General features: G+C 44.8%; 1 protein-coding gene across 1 annotated transcript; it reads left to right on the forward strand.

Annotated features, from left to right (window-relative positions):
• Positions 1-1807: 1807 nt before the first annotated feature.
• LOC137801981 (gastrin-releasing peptide receptor-like) lies at positions 1808-7529 on the forward strand. The gene is made up of 4 exons (XM_068599468.1): positions 1808-2115; positions 5425-5776; positions 6965-7078; positions 7248-7529. The coding sequence occupies exons 1-4, from the start codon at positions 1808-1810 to the stop codon at positions 7527-7529; spliced, it is 1056 nt and encodes a 351-aa protein (XP_068455569.1).
• Positions 7530-23532: the final 16003 nt, after the last annotated feature.

Raw genomic sequence — 23532 nt, forward strand, 5'->3', positions numbered from 1 at the left:
CACACACACACACACACACACACACACACACACACACACACACACACACACACACACACACACACACACACACACACACACACACACACACACACACACACATCAGGATGGATTGGAACAACCTCGTGAGCTTTTAACTTGTCGTCTGCTGCCATCTTCTGGTCAACATTTGAGTTTCTAATCATTTTCGTCATCAGCCTCAGCAAAGCTGTGAGTGCTGTGTGCCACATGTCATCAAGCTTAGATGAATAACATGCTAACATTACCTTCTTCACGGCAGCGCGTGAGCCTCGTGGGCTAGCTGCAGGCTAACGTTAGCATCCAGCTCAGAGCGCTGCACCGCAGTGCTTCACAGCTCCGGATCACAAGCTGAGCTTTGGGATCAGAACAGGTGAGCAGCAGTTCACCTGCTTCATCACTTTGGCTCCCGACACACCGAGAGGCTGATCAGTGCTCACTGCTCTTTCCCTTGAAAACATGTTCATACCTTTTGGGTTGTTGGTGATGACACAGACACACACACCAGAGGATAAAGGGACAAGCTTTTACACACGTCCAGCTCAACATACAAAGCAGAGAATATGACAAAGACAAATACACAACTGACATTTTTTGTCAAACCCTGGTATAAATAAATAAAGCCTGGCTCAGCCTTCTGTTCACAAAGCTTCTGTTCTCAGGGTCACGTTTAAAATCCTGCAGGTGCAGAAAGAAGAAAGAGTCCATTACTAAACTAAATAACTGCACTGTAAGCAAGTATGTCTCAGAAGCTGCTTAGCAACCATCCGCCTCTATCACAAGGGAATTATTACCATTATTACAAAATCAATTTAGCAATCATGACCGTCTCAAGTAATAGTCAGATAATAATATTAATACAATAATATAGTGTTTATGGGAACATGTAGGGTTTTAGATTATAAATAAAGAACTATCTTTGAACCACCTTGATCAGAGAGAGAGAGAGAGAGAGAGAGAGAGAGAGAGAGAGAGAGAGAGAGGGAGAGAGAGAGAGAGAGAGAGAGAGAGGGAGAGAGAAAGAGAGAGAGACAGAGAGAGAGAGAGAGAGAGAGAGAGAGAGAGAGAGAGAGAGAGAGAGAGAGAGAGAGAGAGAGAGAGAGAGAGAGAGAGAGAGAGAGAGAGAGAGAGAGAGAGAGAGACAGAGAGAGAGACAGAGAGAGAGAGAGAGAGAGATCTTCTTTCTTGAATGCAATGTCACAGCCACACATATTGGTTGTTCTTGGTGCATGTTGTGTATCTGGTAACATGTTGTGTATCTGGTAACATGTTGTGTGTATCTGGTAACATGTTGTGTATCTGGTAACATGTTGTGTATCTGGTAACATGTTGTGTGTATCTGGTAACATGTTGTGTATCTGGTAACATGTTGTGTGTATCTATTAACATGTTGTGTGTATCTGGTAACATGCTGTGTATCTGGTAACATGTTGCGTGTATCTGGTAACATGCTGTGTATCTGGTAACATGTTGTGTGTATCTGGTAACATGTTGTGTGTATCTGGTAACATGCTGTGTATCTGGGTAACTAACATCCTTTGCGCGCTCCCGGTAACGAGCACGTGCACATGAACCTAAAGTTGGACGCGTCATTGTCACCTCAGTAGTTTTCTCTTCAGACCCCAGAGAGCCTGTCAATGTGTTGCGACGTTGCACTTCAATACTTAAGAAAAGAAGCGCAGACCGTGGGGAGAGAGAGAGGTGCCGCTGCGCCAGACCGTGGAGAGAGAGAGAGGTGCCGCTGCGCCAGACGCGCCGCGGTGCGTCACAGCTCTCCACCACACGGACGATGTGGCTCACCGGCGTGGTCATCGCTTCGGTTTACGGCGCCATCAGCGCGGCGGGGCTGATCGGGAACATCACGCTCATCAAGACCTTCTGCTCCGCCAAATCCATCCGCAACGTGCCCAACCTCTTCATGTCCAGCCTCGCGCTCGGGGACGTGTTGCTGCTGGTGACCTGCGCGCCGGTGGACGCCAGCCGCTACCTGTCGGAGGAGTGGCTGTTCGGGAGAGTGGGCTGTAAAGTCATCCCCTTCATCCAGCTCACCTCGGTCGGGGTGTCCGTGTTCACGCTCACCGCGCTGTCTGCGGACAGGTAGGCTGCGCTCTGCGCACCTGTGACCGACCTGGACCACGTGAAGTGACCCGCGGCTCAGCGGCCACGCGTCCTCTGGTCCCTCGTTCTGGAGAGAGGAAATATTATGAATGTGTTATTGACCAGAAAGAACATATTGATCTATTGAGCTTCTGTTTAGCGCTGTGACAGAGGCAACACTCATGCTTCACTTTATAATATCAAAAGTGTTGTTGTGTTGTTACGAGACAAAGGAGGCGTGTCCTGCAGGAGACGTGATTACACGCTCGCTGCCTGTGCGTGGGGACACTTGAGTGTGTATGTTGGATAAATGTGTTGATGTAAATATTACAGGAAGCATTTTCAGTTCTTCCTCTCATTATTTCCTCTCTCAGGACATTTTGTTTGTTCTCTGGACCATTGTGGGAACCACGTGTTGCCTCATATAGCCATGACCTTACTGCCAGAAGAAGATGAATAGATGGAAAGAAAAATGGCAAAAGGAGATACTGCTGCAGTAGCCTGTGTATCCAAAACAAGTACACAATAATTGTAATCATGGCCAGTATGTCTTCAGGTATCAGCCGTGCATTTAAGCAACATGGCCTTCAGGAACAATTAACCTCCAGTAACTAATGAAGTAACCTTGCTTTACAACCTGCAAGCTGGTGGATGACTTCCTGTCTCTCAATCACAGTTTCAGGAAGAAAACTCACTCAAACAATCACAAACATCCCAATAAATCTAGTTTCATTTGCCTCAGTGTCTGTGAGACACGGAGCCTCGTCAGCTTCATGAAACAACAGTGAAGCACAGAAGGAACGAGTTCTGTAAGGTTCCACCTCGCTGCTGCAGAACCGCTGGGATCAACACCAGGAATCACTGCTGCTGCTGCTAATGCTGCTGCTGCAAGAGGAAGAGTTCAACGAGGCTGCTGCTGCCACTGCTGCTGCTGCTGCTGCTACTGCTGCTGCTGCTACTGCTGCTGCTGCTGCTGCTGCTGCTGCCACTGCTGCTGCCACTGCTGCTGCAAGAGGAAGAGTTCAACGAGGCTGCTGCTGCCACTGCTGCTGCTGCTGCTGCTACTGCTGCTGCTGCTGCTGCCACTGATGCTGCCACTGCTACTGCTGCTGCTGCTGCTGCTGCAAGAGGAAGAGTTCAACGAGGCTGCTGCTGCCACTGCTGCTGCTGCTGCTGCTGCCGCTGCTACTGCTGCTGCTGCTACTGCTGCTGCGAATGCTGCTGCTGCTACTGCTGCTGCTGCTGCTGCCACTGCTACTGCTGCTGCTGCTACTGCTGCTGCTACTGCTGCTGCTGCCACTGCTACTGCTGCTGCTAATGCTGCCACTGCTACTGCTGCTGCTAATGCTGCCACTGCTACTGCTGCTGCTGCTACTGCTGCTGCGAATGCTGCTGCTGCTACTGCTGCTGCTGCCACTGAGAGAGTCGTCTCCGATGTTCTTGTGGGCTTTGACCCCATGGCCCCAGAAGCTGCCTGATCTTCATCACGTTTCAAAGTTCTCTGCAGTATTTGTTCCCGTGGCGTGAACATGAACCTCCACTGGAGACGTGAGCTGCTTGCAGCTTCTGTCTCACGTTGTGCTCGTCTCCAGAAACGAGAACTAATGTCTCAGGTTGTAACCGACAGCAAGCGTTACAGACAAGGAGGCCTTTCTGTTGGATTATGGTCCCAAACATGAAGACCTTCAACCTGCTGTGCAGCTGTAATCCATTACTACTGAGTGTCGGCGTGTTGTGTGTAGTGTTGTGTGTATTTCCTGCACATTCAGGCTGAGAGCTGTGTTTTAAAGGCTGTTGTGTTGTTGTGCGGTTCACTTCTTGGCAACGTGTCTGCGTCCAGGCTGCTCACATCACATCAAATCAGTTTCATGTTTTTCAAGGTAATGATTTCATTTGGGCGCAGCTCTGACACATTATCCTCGAATCGAGTCGCGTTTTCAAAATTGTGTTTTCACTCAGACGAACGAGATGTACTTACAGTTTTTGTCGATTGGTAAACGACAGCGAGCACAACTGGAGTCACATGTGCAAAACTCTGCCTCAGTCTGCACAGCAGCAGCTCATGTGAACAAACTCTAGTTGGTTTCTCGTTGCTTGAACAGTTTTCAAAACTCTACACACGTATCGCATGACTTTAACACAACCTGCACAACACTGTGGATTTACAGCACTTTGTTTGTTTGTAACACACTGCTGTCAAACTGTGAACATTCAAAACAGAAGAGAGTTCAGCCTCGTGCCTTTAAACTCTGCTGACTGCAACTTCAGCTATTTATATATATATATATATATATATATATATATATATATATATATATATATATATATATATATATATATACAGTATAGGTAGAGCTCAGAAAGACTCATTGTGGAACTGGAACCAGGACGTCGGCTTGGTGGAGGGAGAAAGGTGCATTGATGATTCACTCCAGAAGGTTCTTCTCCAGGTGGCAACAAGAGACAACATCAGATGGGATGTTGATGGAAACATGTGGCCTGATGCTAAAAAGAGGCAGGATTAGCCCCTCAATGATTTGTTTTAATTACAGTATGTACTTTTAGTTTCTACCGTTTTTTCTCATTAGTGTAATTCCGTAAATTACAACAGACTTTTGAAGCAAACTGCTAATTTTAATTTACCTTAAAGAATTGTTACGTTCTAAAAAATGTAATAAATCATGTGAAAGAATGTCACTCTTTTCTTTGAAGAAAATATTATTTTGTATGGAGTCACTGAAATAGTTCAAACTGTAAAGATGAAGTTTGTATTTCCTGTGTTGGTGTTTGGTGCTGGTGTTTTTCCTCAGTGTGTTGTGAGTGACAGTGTGTGTCATCTCAGTGAGGGTTGTGCAGTGTTTGGCTGCACTGAGTGTGTGTTGAGCCGTGTTGTGTTGCTTGGAATGAGTTTTGCAGGTGAAGTGAACTGTTCAGCTCAGGTGAGTGTTGGCAGTGCAGACTGAGTCAGAGTTTTACACATGTGACTCCAGTTGTTCCAGCTGTCGTTTATCCATCGACAAAAACTGTAAATAAACTGTGGAGGTGAAATGAACGACCCACAGTATCCCACTGCCTTCTGCTCCCGTCAGGGATCAATAATCATGACTCCCACCACACGTTCATACCGCCGCATGCGCGACCTCGTCTTCTATGAGGCTGGTTTGCGTTGCTCTTCAGTTCCTAAACTGCTTCCTCTCATCAGGTTGAAGCATGAAAGAGATCCGTTCCCAGACATGACCTGTGTGCGCCTCTGCTCTCACGCTAGCCCGCTGTGCTAACACGTTTGTCTCATATCTCCTCATCTCTCAGGTACAAGGCCATCGTGAAGCCCCTGGACATCCAGAAGTCCAGCACCACTACCAGCATTGTCCTGCGGGCGGCGCTCATCTGGCTGCTGGCCCTGCTGCTGGCCGTCCCCGAGGCCGTGTTCTCTGACCTCCACACCTTCAGCGTAGCCTCCACGAACGAGAGCTTCGTCACCTGCGCCCCTTACCCCCACGCAGGGGACCTGCACCCCAAGGTCCACTCCATGGCCTCCTTCCTCATCTTCTACGTCATCCCCCTGCTGGTCATCTCCGTGTACTACACCTTCATCGCCAGGAGCCTGATGAGGAGCGCCTCGAACCTGCCGGTGGAGGGGAACCTGCATGCACGACGACAGGCCAGTGTTCAAACTACCAACCCTGCTGCCCTTTAGCTCTAATAAAGTATAGCTCTATTAAACTATAGCTCTAATAAAGTATAGCTCTAATAAAGTATATATCTAATAAACTATAGCTCTAATAAAGTATATCTCTATTAAACTATAGCTCTAATAAAGTATAGCTCTAATAAAGTATAGCTATCATAAAGTATATCTCTATTAAACTATAGCTCTAATAAAGTATAGCTATAATAAACTATAGCTCTAATAAAGTATATCTCTATTAAACTATAGCTCTAATAAACTATAGCTCTAATAAAGTATATCTCTATTAAACTATAGCTCTAATAAAGTACAGCTATAATAAACTATAGCTCTAATAAAGTATATCTCTATTAAACTATAGCTCTAATAAAGTATAGCTATCATAAAGTATAGCTCTAAACTCATCTGAACTTATGCTCTCACATGGAAAGGACACATTTGAATTAAGATAATACAAAATAAAATGCATACATTAGTGAGGGTAAGTACTATGTTTACAAACTGAAGTACTGTACTTTAGTTGAGTCTCAATTCAGAATAAACTTTACAGACATTAATAAATAGGGAACAGATTAAGCAACCTATAGATTTATAACAGATTATATCCTATAGTAACTTAACATACAGGCAGAAAATGAATGCATCAGTCATCATAAAGTATGTTTCATTAGAGTCCATCTATCAGAGAGCGGTTCTGTCTCCACCAACAACCTCAAGAGAATCCTCAACACGTCTTTGCGTTGAAAGCATCACCTGAACAGACTGGTGTCCTCTTCAGAGAAGCGTCTGTACGCGAGTGATAGAGGTTACGCTCGTCATCACATGTGTGATCATGCAGTGCTGTCAAAGGTTGATTTGACAAGGGGACAGTGCACATTAATGAAGACATTTCTGTAACTGCACCAGTTAGCCAAGAGGCTAATTGATTATTACACAATCAAGATTCTATCCCACTGATAATCTAATATATTAATAAATATCAAAAAAGAATCGGATACAGAAAGATGTCGTTCTGCTAAAACACTTTATCGCTTTACGTACTTTTATCTGGTGAGACTTTGACGTCAGTCGTTTGGATGCACGACTCGTTGTTCTGCTGACTGAACTTTAAAGTACTGGAGCTCTCGTGTCGCATGACGTCGTGCTCCTCCTCCTCCTCAGGTTGAGTCCAGGAAGCGTTTAGCCAAGACCGTGCTGGTGTTCGTCGGTCTGTTCGCGGTGTGCTGGCTGCCCTGTCACATCATCTACTTGCACCGCTCCTTCCACTACTCCGAGGTGAGGAGCACACACATCCGTTCCTACACACTCCTTATCTGTGTCTGGTCTTCTTTCACCAGAGGTTCCTTTGAGTCGTCTGTTGTTTATTTTACTGGTGTTAAAGTTAGACATCATTTGAAGTATTTGTCCGTCTCTCCATCCTTCGACCCGGTGCTCCTCCCTGCAGGTGGACACGTCTCTGGGTCACTTCGTGGGCAGCGTGGCGGCTCGTATCCTGGCCTTCACCAACTCCTGCCTCAACCCGTTCGCCCTGTACCTGCTGAGCAACACCTTCCAGAAGCAGTTCAACCAGCAGCTGTGCTGCTGCTGCCGCGTCATCCTGCGACGCTCCGCGCACAACCCCACGCAGTACAACACGCACGTGACGTCCGTCCGCAGCACGCATCACTCACTGGGCACGCTGAGCATGATCAACGGCAGACGGGTCCACCAGGAGGATTGTGTGTGAGCGGCGTGAGTGTGTGTGTGTGTCTGCTTCTTTGTGTGTGAGTCAGTCACCCTGTTGTTGTTCGTACTGTATGTCACTACACAGTTTGATCATCAGACGTTTGCTTAACGATGTACGGGTAAAATATTGCACCTGTGTTTAAATATTGCACTTCCATAAAGTGTAAGGACTTGAGACAGACAGCAGAGAAGTCCTTCTGAAACCACGAGGGATCCGACCCATCCTGGTCTCCACATGTCAAAGTTGCTCATTAAATACAGAGGATGGGTTCTGACCTCAGACCCCACAGGGTTTTAATGCAGAGACCAAGTCCCCCGAAGGGGTTAATAAAGAATAATGTCTTTATTTCAAAGCATCAGGATCAAACTCAATGAAGATCTTACATATTCCAGCCCTGCGTCTAAAAGGTACATTTCAGATATTACACATGGGTTTGACCAGTGAGACGTTGCTGCCAGTGTGGAGGCTTCAACGTCTCTGTCTTCAGGACATGGACTCACAACATGTGGAGGCTTAAGGTCTCTGTCTTCAGGACATGGACTCACAACATGTGGAGGCTTAAGGTCTCTGTCTTCAGGACATGGACTCACAACATGTGGAGGCTTCAACGTCTCTGTCTTCAGGACATGGACTCACAACATGTGGAGGCTTAAGGTCTCTGTCTTCAGGACATGGACTCACAACATGTGGAGGCTTAAGGTCTCTGTCTTCAGGACATGGACTCACAACATGTGGAGGTTTAAGGTCTCTGTCTTCAGGACATGGACTCACAACATGTGGAGGTTTAAGGTCTCTGTCTTCAGGACATGGACTCACAACATGTGGAGGCTTCAACGTCTCTGTCTTCAGGACATGGACTCACAACATGTGGAGGCTTCAACGTCTCTGTCTTCAGGACATGGACTCACAACATGTGGAGGTTTAAGGTCTCTGTCTTCAGGACATGGACTCACAACATGTGGAGGTTTAAGGTCTCTGTCTTCAGGACATGGACTCACAACATGTGGAGGTTTAAGGTCTCTGTCTTCAGGACATGGACTCACAACATGTGGAGGTTTAAGGTCTCTGTCTTCAGGACATGGACTCACAACATGTGGAGGCTTCAACGTCTCTGTCTTCAGGACATGGACTCACAACATGTGGAGGTTTAAGGTCTCTGTCTTCAGGACATGGACTCACAACATGTGGAGGCTTCAACGTCTCTGTCTTCAGGACATGGACTCACAACATGTGGAGGCTTCAACGTCTCTGTCTTCAGGACATGGACTCACAACATGTGGAGGTTTAAGGTCTCTGTCTTCAGGACATGGACTCACAACATGTGGAGGCTTCAACGTCTCTGTCTTCAGGACATGGACTCACAACATGTGGAGGTTTATGTCACAAAGGAAGTGCCGGCGACAGAAGACGGCTGCTCTGCTGAGCCTGAAGAGAGGAAGCGTTAAAACAAGACAATCACTCACGGCTGTGAGCGTCTGAACATGGCTGTACGGCATGCAGCCACGCTGTTAGCGAGGAGACAGGTCGACCTTTCCCACGATGCAACACGACTTAATGTCGGCGCTACCGTGTGTGGGAAATGACTTCGCCCTTCAATCAGCTCCTCCTCTTCGTCGCAGGCTGTTCTCTCGGAGCCAGCTGAGCTCCACCTGCAGCTCCATCAGGAGCGTTTTCTTTCTTCAGCTCCTCCAGAGACTCAGGACACGACGCTGACTTGTTCCACCAGCTGAGTTCAACCTGTGGGATGTTTGTGGAGCGTCCCTTCAAAGTCTCTGGAGTTCAGAGCGTATCTGTTGCTGCGTTCACGAGCTGTAGCCCCATGTTGACACACACACACACACACACACACACACACACACACACACACACACACACACACACACACACACACTTCATTGTGTGCTCCAGTAGCATGACTCCACCATGTCCTCACAAGAAGCTGCAGAAATAATGTGAAGGATATGAAACGCAGCAGCTTTGAAGGTTTCAGTCGAGCCTACAATTGAGAGATTTGCAGCATTCGGGTTCAGAAGGACGCGTCCTGCTTCTGAGAGCAACACTCACCTCTCATGATGTGCGTGTGCAGCGTTCACACAAGTGTTCACATTCAGAAAGCAGTATTTGTCTTCAGGAGCGACGAGGCGGGTCACCGCTTCAGTACCAAAGTACCTTTAGTGAAGCAAAACAACATAACAGGCATTTTCTTTATGTGAGTGATGTGAGTTTGCTGTGATGTTGCTCAGAGATGCGAGTCAGTGAAGCGTGATGTGTAACGTTCTGCATCCTGCGGCTGTGTTTAACATGTTTGATGCTGTGATGAAAACTGTGAACGTTTGAGTGTGTCAGCGTTCTCCGTCCTGTGGTGGCAGAGTTTGCTCGTAGTGACTCAGGTTTCACTGTGAATGTAACCGCATGTGTTGGAAATCACATCTGTATTTGGTTGTGGATTACGCAACGTGTGTGTGTAGCCGTGTGTGTGTAACTGACGTGTTGTCTGTGTTCATCTTATTCTCTTTCCAGTGGAACCAATAAAACTGAACATGTGTTCAAAGCGGCGTGCTTCACATTGCTTGCATCAATACATCGCAGTGAGTCGTCTTCTGAGTGTTGACTGTTTGTACAACGCATTCTTCTGTTCGCTGGACGTGCTCTCTGCAGCGTTGCATGCTGGACTCTCAGCTGCCGCGGCGCCACCATGTCCTAACTTGGAGCTCGGCGGCGGCAGAGGGCCGAGCGCAGGTGGTGATGAGAGGCTGCGATTCATCCTGCAGAGCGTTTGTTTAATTGAGCTGTAAGCGCCGAGCAGAGCCATCCACTCAACACGTCTTCTGGAGGCTCCTTCTGCAGGAAGTCTGCAGCAGAGCGTCAGCTATCGTGTTTTTATTGATGGAAGAGAGAAACTCAAATCAAGAGCAGTGAGCAATCTGCTGTTTATTAAGGGCACAACATTAAAGTTGTACAAATAATCACTACGCTTCAAATGAAATGCTCTGTGTCTCAACACAATATTGAAGTCATAGTCCAAATCAGTTCCTCAATATGTTCATTCATGTTTATTTTTCTCTCTCAGAGTTTTTCACTATGATCAAAAGGAAAAAGAAACAAGAACCGTGAATTTAAGATAAGTATTAACTGAGTGTAGCTCTTGAAATGATATGGATCACTTATTAATACAAAGACGAGAAAGCACTGAAACAGTGTGTCTGCGTTGTGTTAATGCTTCCTCTTGTTGTGCGTCTGAACTCTCCGGCGGAGACAAAGACAATGAAGTTTCTCCTCTTTGTTGTTTGAGCTGAAGCAGCAACGAGAAGCTGCTTCTCTCCGAGTGAAGGTGTGAAGTTGATCTCCATGAGCTGCTTCATCACATCCTTCCTCCTGAGTGAAGACTCTGTGAAGGTCAGCGTGGCGTGAAGGTCAGCGTCGTGTGAAGGCGTGCAGTCTTTTCACTTAGCGGCGTATTGATCTGGCGACGGCGACGTGTTCGTCCCAAAGCTGATGTCCGTGTGGCCGCGTGGGAGATGCAGAATGTTATGACATGAGCGCTGCACACTCTCTGCCTGGTGGTAACACACAGTAACACAACCTGCAGTGTCTTCACAATGTCCTGCTTCTATAAAGAGAGCACACAACATGAAGCTGCATTCTCACCTCGCAGTTTCACTTGAGACGTTCTCCTTCTAAAGCTTCAGTTACTGCATGTTTAAAAACCTTTCCTTTAAGCTCATCTGATTTTGGAGCTCTTGAACCGCCGAGTGACTGTAAGTGTTGTGTTAGAGATGAAGACTGTCAGTGTTGTGTTAGAGATGAAGACTGTCAGTGTTGTGTTAGAGATGAAGACTGTCAGTGTTGTGTTAGAGATGAAGACTGTCAGTGTTGTGTTAGAGATGAAGACTGTCAGTGTTGTGTTAGAGATGAAGACTGTCAGTGTTGTGTTAGAGATGAAGACTGTCAGTGTTGTGTTAGAGATGAAGACTGTCAGTGTTGTGTTAGAGATGAAGACTGTCAGTGTTGTGTTAGAGATGAAGACTGTCAGTGTTGTGTTAGAGATGAGGGTAACTGAACGTCTCCTTGGTGTCTGTGGTTTTCTGTATTCAGAGAAAACATTTGACCCGTTCATTGTGTTGCATGTGTCATATTCATACTATAAGGACATGCATAAGGACATGTTCCAGAGGCGTTGCAACAGGCTGTGAAGAACGTGAAGAAGACATATGTGACATAAAAGTCTGCAGCAGCACTTCAGAGGCTCCTAAACGTCTTTCTGAAAGCTTCCAGTTTGACTCCAGTAAAGATCGTCGTTGTGTCCTGATGTGTGCTGTGACTTTGTCCTCATGTTGATGAACTCATCGTCAGTCCCTCTGGATCGAAGCTTCAGCGAAATTAATGCTGCATCTATGTGTTTGTAATGATTTGTGACCATTGAGTGATATATATATATATATATATATATATATATATATATATATATATATATATATATATATATATATATATATATTTGAGTATATTTGATGAATGATCAATAGTAAAGAGGTAAATGTTCTCATAGTGCTTTGTACTCTGCACCTCGCAGCCCACCGCCCCTTCATCAAGGATGCATCCTCATCATCAAACATCCCCACACTGCACACACTACACACGCTGCACACACTACACACACTGCACACACTGCACACACTGCACACACTACACACGCTGCACACACTACACACACTGCACACACTACACACGCTGCACACACTACACACACTGCACACACTACACAAACTGCACACACTGCACACACTGCACACACTACACACGCTGCACACACTACACACACTACACAAACTGCACACACTGCACACACTGCACACACTGCACACACTGCACACACCGCACACACTGCACACACTGCACACACTGCACACACTGCACACGCCGCACACTGAGGATGAGTGTCTGGCTGCGTGCGTCGTGGACTCAGAGCCTCAGGAGCTTGATGAGCTGCATCATTATGATTAAAGACACATTCACAGAGGAGGAACTGCAGCTCTGTCTGCTGATGCTGGTGCATTGTGGGAAAGAGGAAGGAGCATGCAACATGCCGTCAGAAAGTACAAGAAGCAATTGATGAAGTGGTGGAGAGGGTGTGTGTGTGTGTGTGTGTGTGTGTGTGTGTGTGTGTGTGTGTGTGTGTGTGTGTGTGTGTGTGTGTGTGTGTGTGTGTGTGTGTGTGTGTGTGTGTGTGTGTGTGTGTGTGTGTGTGTGTGTGTGTGTGTGTGTGTGTGTGTGTGTGTCTGTGTGTGTGTGTGTGTCTGTGTGTGTGTGTGTCTGTGTGTCTGTGTGTGTCTGTGTGTGTGTCTGTGTGTGTGTCTGTGTGTGTGTGTCTGTGTGTGTGTGTGTGTGTGTGTGTGTGTGTGTGTGTGTGTGTGTGTGTGTGTGTGTGTGTGTGTGTGTGTGTGTGTCTGTGTGTGTGTGTGTGTGTGTGTGTGTGTGTGTGTGTGTGTGTGTGTGTGTGTGTGTGTCTGTGTGTGTGTGTGTGTGAGGGGTAATTGTGGGATTTAGTTTCTGAGCAGAAAAAACACAAATGGTCTTTTCACTAGAAAACCCAGATGAAGCTGGACGTATGAAGAGACTCAAAGAGTTGGAACATTTCTGCTTACGTCTAGTTTGATTGACAGTTGGCAGGCAGGATAATAGAGGAATTCTATCTAAAGGAACCGTCAGAAGGACTTCTCTCGTTCATATGCTGGTGCACTAAGTGGAGGAAGGTAAACAGGATGTCTCTTCCTCCAACAGGGACGCTGTATGATGTCCTTCACCTCCAGAATGTGAGTTCCTGTGGATTCGAGCAAGAAGAGTGGGACGAGAGGACGGAGGAGCCGGCAATGAGGGTGAAAGAAAGGAAACAAAGATATGCAAATGAGCGTCAGCAAAGCAGAGGTCGAGTGTATTATGTGGGAAAATCAACCAAATGTGGTGAGACAGGTGAGGAGAGAGAGACGTTCATATTGAAGAATAAAATGTCCAAAATCCTCGGTCGTGGAGAAAGAAGTACCGGAATCAAAAAGTTATAATAAAAAAGATTTAATAAAAGAGATGATTAATTCGACAGATACAATACTTGATCAAGGCTCTTTAAATCTCGGCCGGAACCACAGGCTGCACGCAGTTAGCTGTCACCCCAACGGTCAACGAAGTAAAGAGGCCGAGAAAAAGCTCTGCGCCAGGTTTTAATACCGCTCATTCGCTTGGCTTATGGCCACCATTGGTTAGTTTCCATAATTTCACACCTAAGACTATTCCCTGTCTCACTGTTGGCTGACTCTGTCTCAGGGGCGGTTTCTTCAGCTGTCCTCAGCCGAGAGTCCTCTGCGCACCCTGACCAGCTCTTTAAAGCTACAGTAACACAATCCTAACGCATGCAGACTATTCAAAATCCATTCACTCATAAACATTACACAGTAATACAAAACATACATTGACCTTCTTATGCATACAGGTACATATTTTCCATAATAATATCCCTTATTGATTATCATAACCCTCTCTTGTATTTTTATATGCACATTAAACAATTCTTTATTATTATGTGTAAGTTCAATATTTACACCCCAGACTATTACAATTCTACAAAACCCAACAATCCCTCTCTAGATACTATTCCATAGTATCTAAATACAATTGTAATAGTTACTTTATTGTCACCTAGTGTAAACATCAAACACAAACAATACATTCTGTATTGTCATTTCCTGTGGAAGAAAACATCACTCCCTCTCTAGACAGTATAAAATATACTGTCATCAAATGTATCAGTCACAAATGTAATATCAGTGTGTTTCTATTCATCACACAGGTAAAAATCTTTAAATCAGGATCTGTTATGTATGTTCTATATCTGTATATCTATCTACGTGTCTGTGTGTCACTAATGTTCTCATTGGTGTTGGTGTGTGTCTCACTTATGCATGTCATGCAAGCCCTGATAACCAGGTCCTCTTCAGCATCTCCAACTCTCTGCCTCTCCTCACACCCTTTTTCACTCGCATCGCTCCTCCGTCTCTGTCTCTATCTCCTCTCCTCGTTCATCTGACTCCATTCTCCTGGTTTCACCATCTCCAGCAGTCTCCAGTTATCTCGGAAAAAGAGCAGAACAACAGGTTCAAACACTGCATCATGATCATTTAAATCCACATCTCTGAGTGTTGTTATATCAATAAAATTGTATGATACTCCTTTATACGACCTGCTCCTCATAGGTTGCAGAACTCTGATGTGACACCTGGAGTCTCTGGTCTGATGGTGAGACTTCTCTTACCGACAGAAGCATAGTAGACGTCGGCGATGACGTGGCAAGTAGCTGTGAAGGAAAGTCAGGAAGTACAGAGCAATCTCTGGACCGGCTCTGGCTGCAAATGGGAAATCTAAAACTCAGAAAAATTACATGTTAATACCGTTTCGTTCCATTTTCACAGCTCTAACTTCTCCGTCTTTACCCAATGGTGTCACCATAACCTGGGGGTGGAGCTGAATAAATCAAGTCACTGCCCATGTCTTGTGCACCTACTTCTACCTCAGGAACGATCAGCGGCATCATCAACCGCTGATCCTCTCTGGTCAGAGCTGTGGAAATCAAACGGGTCATTAAAGTTCTCAGGCATGGGACACAGCAACATCCACAGAGTATTAAAATTGCCATCATAACACTCACTGCTGTAATAACTGAAAGAAACAACTGTTTATACTTACCAAACCATGCCTCTATGAAGTTTGTGAACGCGTTCTCCACTCCGGAGTTCTCAGACAATTCCTTGCTAAGTGAGGTGAGTCCTGCTAATGCTCTGGACACTGAACCATCAGGGGCAGTATTATTTGGAATAAACGTGCAACACATTAACCCAAACATTTTACACACCCCTCCCTTCTCAGCAAGCAGCATGTCCAAAGCCATTCTATTTTGAAAGGTCATCAGGGATGTTTTGTCTAATTGTTCTAGTATGCCTTTAATGGCATCCCTGCTGTAATTGACAAATCTCTGCTGATTATAATAAATATAATTGATCCAATCTACGTTCTTGTTTACTGTGGGCCATATGAAAATGGATTCAAAACCGGCAGCTATTTGATTCCGAGCTTTAAACTCATCCGGCACTCCTCTGGGTACTCCTATACTGTCTATGTACACATTCTTATCAAAGGAGGTAGATAGGCTGTTTCTACGTCGTCTGACTAAACTGTCACTGCTAGATTTCGTTGTGCTAAGTAGATTTAGAGCATCTTTTCCTAATGGGACCATTGTCACTGGCATGATTAGTCTAACTAACGCACAGGTACCTGTCCAATTCTTTGGAAGGTAATCTCTGAGCGCCTTGTCACCACAGTACCACCAAACATCTGCTCTTGCAATTGTTTGGTCACCTACCATACCACTGTCAATGCTCTTCTCTCCTGCGGTGACATTAATGATGGTGTGACAATGACTCAGAACTCCCACCTGGACTGAACCTCTTGCACGGTGCAGGCAAGTGTAGTCACCTTTGTAATAAGTAAACACTGGAGGGTGAACTGGGGGAACTGCTGGAAACAACAAATTAAGTGAATGACAACCAGGACCAATTATGTTTTTAAAAAGACCGAGCATGCATTCGAAACCTTCAGGATCATTTTCAGGGTTCAATGCAAATGGCACTGTTGCCAACTGCGGACGCGCTTTAGCACACACTAAACAATCTGGGCGTTTAAGGTCTCTGGCAGTGTATAAAAGCCAGTTAAGCCAGCTGTTAGACTCACTAAAGCCTGTCTCAGTTTCAATGGTTTGTCTTACACTCGATATGTTAAGATACTTCACTGCAGACTCTGATGCTGGTGGCTTGGTCGGTGCAGTGTAGTTAGCAGGCCGCCTTATCAGTAGTTTAATTGTATAATAAGACCCTCCTATATGTTCTACTCCCATTTTATAATCCCCTTCCATTTCAAATTGTGGGTTGGTTACTGCTAATGTGATCATATTGCAACGAAATTTCCCTCTTTGATTTGATGCACATTGTTTAACTTTACCTGTTATTGAAATAGCTTTATATCTTTTATGGTGGCGATTTACATAACCCTGAGGGTTCGTACTCGCAAAAACATCATCCCAAGCGCAATCCCCAGTGCATAAATATTTATGATGCTGTGATGTCTTCCATGCTACGTCACCATCTGATTCAAAAGCACCCTGCGGACAACCTCCCATTCCGCACACGTCAAAAGCTACTACACACTGACGACCCATGATACAACGAACATCAATTGAACCTTCATTGTAATCACGCTTAAGTCGCTTCTTCTGAGGAACTGAATAAGGCAAATGTGTACTGTTAGGTGTGGGGTCTATCTTTGAGTCTTCTGTAAACACATAGGCCTGAGTTTCAGTCTTATCCTGAATGATCTGAACCTCCCACCAAACTAAGGGAAACGCTATCATGCATGTCAAAAATACTGCACCTAAGCAGTACTGTGTGGCTGTGAAATTGCTTTTCTTACTGTTTTTGCATCTCTCTGGGTCTTCCATGTCTACTCAGAACTCCCTTCCTTATCAGGTACGCCTTTAGCGATTGGTTCTGCTGCTTTGGTCGGTGGTTCTGCAGAAAGACAATGGGTTAGATGATGCCACTTGGTCTTAGTGTGTCCTCTTACCTGGAGTGCGTGTGAAGTCTTTGCGATGACTTCAAACGGACCAATCCACTTAGGCTCAGTCCACTTCCGCTTGTGCACCTTCAACCTTACCCAATCACCTGGCCCTACTGAAGTCACGTTTTCTTCAGCTGTTACTTTCTGAGCTCTCGCGACCTGTCGAGAGAGAACTTTGATCTGGTCAGACAACTTTGCAAAATACTCTGTCTCTTCAATCTGGAAAATATCTAACACAGGACTCTCTCCCAACTCTCTTCCTGGGCTGGGCATCGGTCTTCCTGTCAACAACTCATGGGGAGAAAGAAAAGTTTTCCCTCCTTTCGAGGACCTCATAGACATTAATGCTAAAGGAAGTGCATCAAGCCAGGTTAACTTAGTACCATAACATATCTTAGCTATCTTCGATTTAATCGTTCGATTAGCTCTCTCGACTATCCCCTGTGATTGTGGATGATAGACTGCTCCGTGTGCATGTGTGATACCTAAATATCTCTCAACTTCTTGTAGGTGTTTGTTTGCAAAATGTGTTCCATTGTCAGACCTTATTCTTCTTGGAACACCATATCTTGGAATCAGCTCATTCTTTAGCCATTTCACAACTGTCTTTGCGTCTTCTTTCCTGCAGGGGATCGCTTCAATCCATCGAGTATATCTGTCGATCATCACAAGCAGATATCTGAATCCTTTCTTCTTGTTTTCTGCACCCATGTCTGTGTAGTCGATACATATTTCTTTGAAGGGAGCATCTGGAACTGGGAATGCTCCTTGTGGGCTTTTATATGGTCTCCTCTCTCCAAAATCATTGCAGGTGGGACATTCATGGTAGTAGAGTCCTACCATCTCAGTCATATATGGGTGCCACCAGACGATGGAGACTTCTTCCTCTGTTCTCTTGGGGTTCACATGAAATGGGCCATGTGCTTGCTTGATGAGTCCATGACACAATCCTGCAGGTGCCACTAAGCGTCCATCGTGTGATCTCCAAAGTCCATCCCTCTCTGTGGCTCCTCTGTGTCTCCACTGGTTCTTTTCATGCTCTGAAGCTTCTTCCTGCATGAGTTTGATGTCTTCCATCCCAAGTTTAGGGAGGTCTGGAGTGGCTACGGCTGTCATTTGTTTCACATAGCCACCTGCCTTTTTAGCTGCGAGGTCAGCAGCCTCATTTCCTTTTGCCACTGATGACTGGTCATTTTGATGTCCTCTGCACTTCATCACTGCTACTCTGCGTGGTAGCAAGATGGCTCTCAGTAGCTGTTCCAATTGATCTTTGTGCTTCACTGGTGTATTTGCTGTAGTCAGAAATCCTCTTCTTAACCACTGGGGTCCATCAACATGCACAGCTCCATGTGCATATGCTGAGTCAGTGTAATTGTTCACCGATTTGTCTTTGGCATATTCCAATGCGATCGTTAACGCCACTACTTCTGCAAGTTGTGCAGATGCTGGCTGTTGAATGATTTCTGCTGCAATTGTTGTGTGTCTTTTCCCTTGCTGCTGTACTACTGAATAGGCAGCAACATTTCCATCTTCTCCTCTGTGGCAGCTTCCATCTGTGAACAGTGTTAGTTCAGGATTGTCCAGAGGTTCTGCTTCCAGGTCAGTCCTAACTTTAAGATCTGTTCTTGCAATCTCTGCACAGTTATGGGGCTCTTGAAGATTCACATGCAATCCGTTTGCCATGTTGATGGGCTCATATACAAATCTGATATGTGGCTGTTGTAAGACTTTTGAAATCTTATCTTGTCTTGCTGCTGTCATGGTGAACGCACTTGACGTTAGGTAAGCGAGAACGCCATGTTCTGTGTTGACCTTCAGCTCATGACACATCACCACATGAGCAGTCTTTTCAATTGCTTTCTTCAGGGCCGCCAAATGTCTTGCACAACCTGTCTGGCCCTTTTCGATGTGGTCCAGTTTTGAGCTGTAATACATCAATGGTCTCCTTCCTCCCTCCTTTTTCTGAAACAATATTGCGGATACCATCCCATTTGATTCAGAAACATCCAGGTGGAAGGTCTTGGAATAATCAGGTGCGGAGAGCTTAGATGCTTGGCCAAGTTCCTGTTTCGTCTTTATGAAAGCGTCTTCTGCTTCAGGGGTCCATGTGAGTGCAGCTCTCAGGTTTCTGTTACCTGCGTCTGTCAACATGTCTCTAAGTGGTTGTGTGAGAGTCGTATAGTCAGGGACGTAATGTCTGCTATAGCCTGTTAGGCCAAGGAATGACAACATGTCTTGTACAGATTTTGGTTTAACAGCACTCAGGATAGCTGATCTCTGTCCTGCAGATAGAGAGCAGGAGTCTCCTGAAATCAGCCTTCCCAGGAATGACACTGTTCTTCTTGCAATTTGTGTCTTGGAACGTGTCACTTTGTAGCCTGCTTTGGACAGCACGGTCAACAAGTCTTTGGTCACTTTGAGACACACTTCAGCAGTCGGTGCAGCCAGCAGGAGATCATCTACATACTGGACAAGGACTGTGTCTTTAGGCATAATGAGATCTTTGAGGTCTTTCTTCAATGCTGCGTTGAACAGTCCTGGGCTATCTCTGTAGCCTTGAGGCATTCTGGAGTAGGTGTATTGTTTGCCTTCAAAGGTAAAAGCAAACATGTCTCTACTGTCTTTATCCAGTGGCAGGCAAAAGAAAGCATTTGCCAAGTCTATGACAGTGAAGTACTGTTGTTTTGGTGTCAAACTTGCCACAGCTGTATATGGATTTGGTCTTCAAGGGTGCTTCCTCCAACAGGTTCTTCACTTCTGAGCACTTGCTGGCGTTGTATGTCTCCACAAGCGCCATGCCGTGGAGCAGCATTCTTGCCACTGAGACAGCTTCATCAGTCTTATTAACATCCACAGAGGGGAAGAAGAACCATCTTTTTGCTTTCCGTTTCTGCTCTGCTGCACTGTTTCTCAGCTTGAGTATTGACAACAGTGCCATCTTCTGCTCCTTGTTGGGCCCCTCCTGGGTTGTTACATCCAGTAAACCCTCAGCATGCCATTTCTTGATATATTTCCTCATTCTCCTGTCTGCTTTCCCCCTTTCTTGTGGAACTGTCACTTTCAGAGCTGCTTTGCAGGCTGCATCAACCCATGGCTGTGGGGTCTTCGTTGAATTTGGCTCAGACATTTTGAGAAGATTAGGTGCTGACGCTGGCTTTATATAAGGAATGTAAATGTAGAAGTAAAATAAAAAATATCCTGTATGTCTAACGTGCAAGTGTGGTGCAAGGGGAAAAATACAATTAACTTAGGGAAAAAACAGTTGATTAGGGGAAAAAACACAATTGGTTAAGGGAAAAATGTTCACTAGTTATTAAGCTAGACAAGCAAAATTCCACACTGCGATTAACCTTGACAAAGGAACACAATCAAACACTGCAATAAAACAAAGCAATCAAGCACTGCAAAACAAAGCAATAATCAAGCACTGCAATAAAACAAAGCAATCAAGCACTGCAATAGAATAAATCTCGCATACAAGTATGACGAACTTATAAAACTACAATTCTGTTAAAAAATGAAAATGTATAAATTGCCAAAATGTTATTAATATACAACTATATTAATGTCCTCTGTTGATAAAATGTGAAATATGCTTTAATCTACTCTGTCTCCCCTCTGTAGTTGTCATAGTAGTGTGTGAGGAAATGTGTGACAGCTGTCAATATGTGTTGTTGTAATACCCCGTCTAACCTCTGTTACACCAACTACGGTAGTACCCTAACTTCGCCAGGCGATGGCTCTAGATGGTAAATCCCTTTAGTCCCTTTGAGGATTAGTCCTCCAACCTCTAGAGGCGCTATTTTAAGATACAGTACCCCTACTTGCCACTAGGTTTTTAAAATTTTTACCGCTTCCCCTTATCTTAACATGTGCCCCACGTGTTTACCTTCCCCCTCTCTCTCATGTGCTCACTCCTTTTGTTTGAATCTCTTATACTAAAAATGCACTCAACAATCGAACTTCTCATATATTCATGCTCCAATTCGTTATAATTTCGTTATCTAGCCCTCTTGCTGTTGTCCTTCAGCTCAAGCGTCGTTCTGTTTTAATTTTAATATAGTTATCTAGCTCTGAAGTCTCGCAAGTTTACACCTTTTGTCCTTAACAAAGCACGAACCTGCGTCCGCACCCAAAACTCAGTGTGGTCTGCAATTTTCCTGGTGCAAAATGCAGCAAACAAAACCTTAAACTTAATTTACCAGCCTGCTGGATCAAAAACAAGCTCCAGGCCTGTCAACTAGGTTTAGTTATACTCAATTCCTGCACCCTAAATGTTACAAGAGAGTGAACATAAACCCCCAAGGTTCTTATTCTCCTCTCACTCCGAGGAAATCATGCGTCGTCTTCTCCAAATCTTAAAATTTATCGTGCATTTTAACAGACACCAGAGAATTAGTTTCCGGAGGTAAAGAGACTATAGAGTGCCCGTCGACTTAACCTACGTAATTCTTTCCTTTTCCCGGCTCCCTAATCCTCTCAAGTTAAATATCAGTTCCCTCTATCGCATAAATAACAGGCCACCCCGGGACTTAGGTTCTGTTAAAATTCTAGCACGCTGTAAAAATACAGTCCTTATCACTTATCGCATATTCACCAATATCGATTTACCCGTTAATCAATTGCTGTGCATTAATAGTCCTAAGAAGTCAAAACTCAGTAGCGCCTAAGGCGACACGCACTCTCAGTCACTCATTCACTTCTTCGTAACTTAGTTAAAAGAGGCAGCCGTTGCTCCTCTCCACGTGCTCACAATAACCCCACGGCTATAAATCTTCAAACACGCACTCACGTATTCTTAATTTATCACAAAATGTCTCAATCAACACAAAAATACCAAGAACATGCACTATTACCCCTCAGGTATACACATCCAGTCTTACGTAATTACTACTCGGGTAACAGAACCGCTATTGTTCACACACTAGCTCACGCAGCCACGTGCTCTCTCAGTCTCACAGACAAACACAATTTCTCACAAAAACAACTTTCTCTCATGCACATGCATTATGTAAATATCGAAAAAATCACCGCTCCGATTCTCAATATATTACACTACGTCGTGTTTTCACGCTACCAATTTAATACCACTACAGACCGGCTGTTCCCTGCTCACAACTAAATTTCCTAGTTCTACCTAAACAAGCTTCGGTTTTCCACAACAGGCCTTGTTTTACCTGATTCTTTTCCGGGATCCCTGTGAGCAAAGAAGAACAAGTCCGCAGCGGTCCTCCCGCAGAGGAGTAGTCCAAATCGCTATTTCTCCACGAACCACAGGATCACGACGGGGCTCACCAAATTGAAGAATAAAATGTCCAAAATCCTCGGTCGTGGAGAAAGAAGTACCGGAATCAAAAAGTTATAATAAAAAAGATTTAATAAAAGAGATGATTAATTCGACAGATACAATACTTGATCAAGGCTCTTTAAATCTCGGCCGGAACCACAGGCTGCACGCAGTTAGCTGTCACCCCAACGGTCAACGAAGTAAAGAGGCCGAGAAAAAGCTCTGCGCCAGGTTTTAATACCGCTCATTCGCTTGGCTTATGGCCACCATTGGTTAGTTTCCATAATTTCACACCTAAGACTATTCCCTGTCTCACTGTTGGCTGACTCTGTCTCAGGGGCGGTTTCTTCAGCTGTCCTCAGCCGAGAGTCCTCTGCGCACCCTGACCAGCTCTTTAAAGCTACAGTAACACAATCCTAACGCATGCAGACTATTCAAAATCCATTCACTCATAAACATTACACAGTAATACAAAACATACATTGACCTTCTTATGCATACAGGTACATATTTTCCATAATAATATCCCTTATTGATTATCATAACCCTCTCTTGTATTTTTATATGCACATTAAACAATTCTTTATTATTATGTGTAAGTTCAATATTTACACCCCAGACTATTACAATTCTACAAAACCCAACAATATCTTATTCAAACGACCCCCCCGTGGACAAAGTCTCACGGCAAGGTTTTCTGAAGAGTTGGCAGCTCTGTACAAAAGATATTCCACCAAACAGAAGCTGATTTCATGAGAGCAGAAAGAACAACGGTTCAATTCCCTTTGTCCTCCTTCAGAGTTCATTTCTCTGTTGTTTGTAATTCAAACCTGTTCACTTAAGTCCTGTTTCCCTTTTCAGTGAGTGCTTTCTCTCTTCCTCTGATCTACAGCATATAATATAATATATATATATATATATATATATATATATATATATATATATATATATATATATATATATATATATATATATATATATATCTCTGATATGTACAGGATATGCAGAGATGCCTCAGTAAAGGATGCTGTATGTTATGCAAATGTTTCAAGAGGATTG

This window comes from Clinocottus analis, unplaced genomic scaffold, assembly GCF_023055335.1.
Source record: "Clinocottus analis isolate CAN_PGR_092001 unplaced genomic scaffold, fCliAna1.0.p SCAF_47, whole genome shotgun sequence".
In the NCBI taxonomy this organism is placed as follows: Eukaryota; Metazoa; Chordata; class Actinopteri; order Perciformes; family Cottidae; genus Clinocottus; species Clinocottus analis.

Bases quoted from the DNA above. Each gene is read 5' to 3' on its own strand.
- LOC137801981 (XM_068599468.1), top strand. From the start codon at position 1,808: ATGTGGCTCACCGGCGTGGTCATCGCTTCGGTTTACGGCGCCATCAGC. The intron at 5,777-6,964 runs GCCAGTGTTCAA...CCTCCTCCTCAG, and splicing joins ACCTGCATGCACGACGACAG to GTTGAGTCCAGGAAGCGTTT. The intron at 7,079-7,247 runs GTGAGGAGCACA...TCCTCCCTGCAG, and splicing joins GCTCCTTCCACTACTCCGAG to GTGGACACGTCTCTGGGTCA.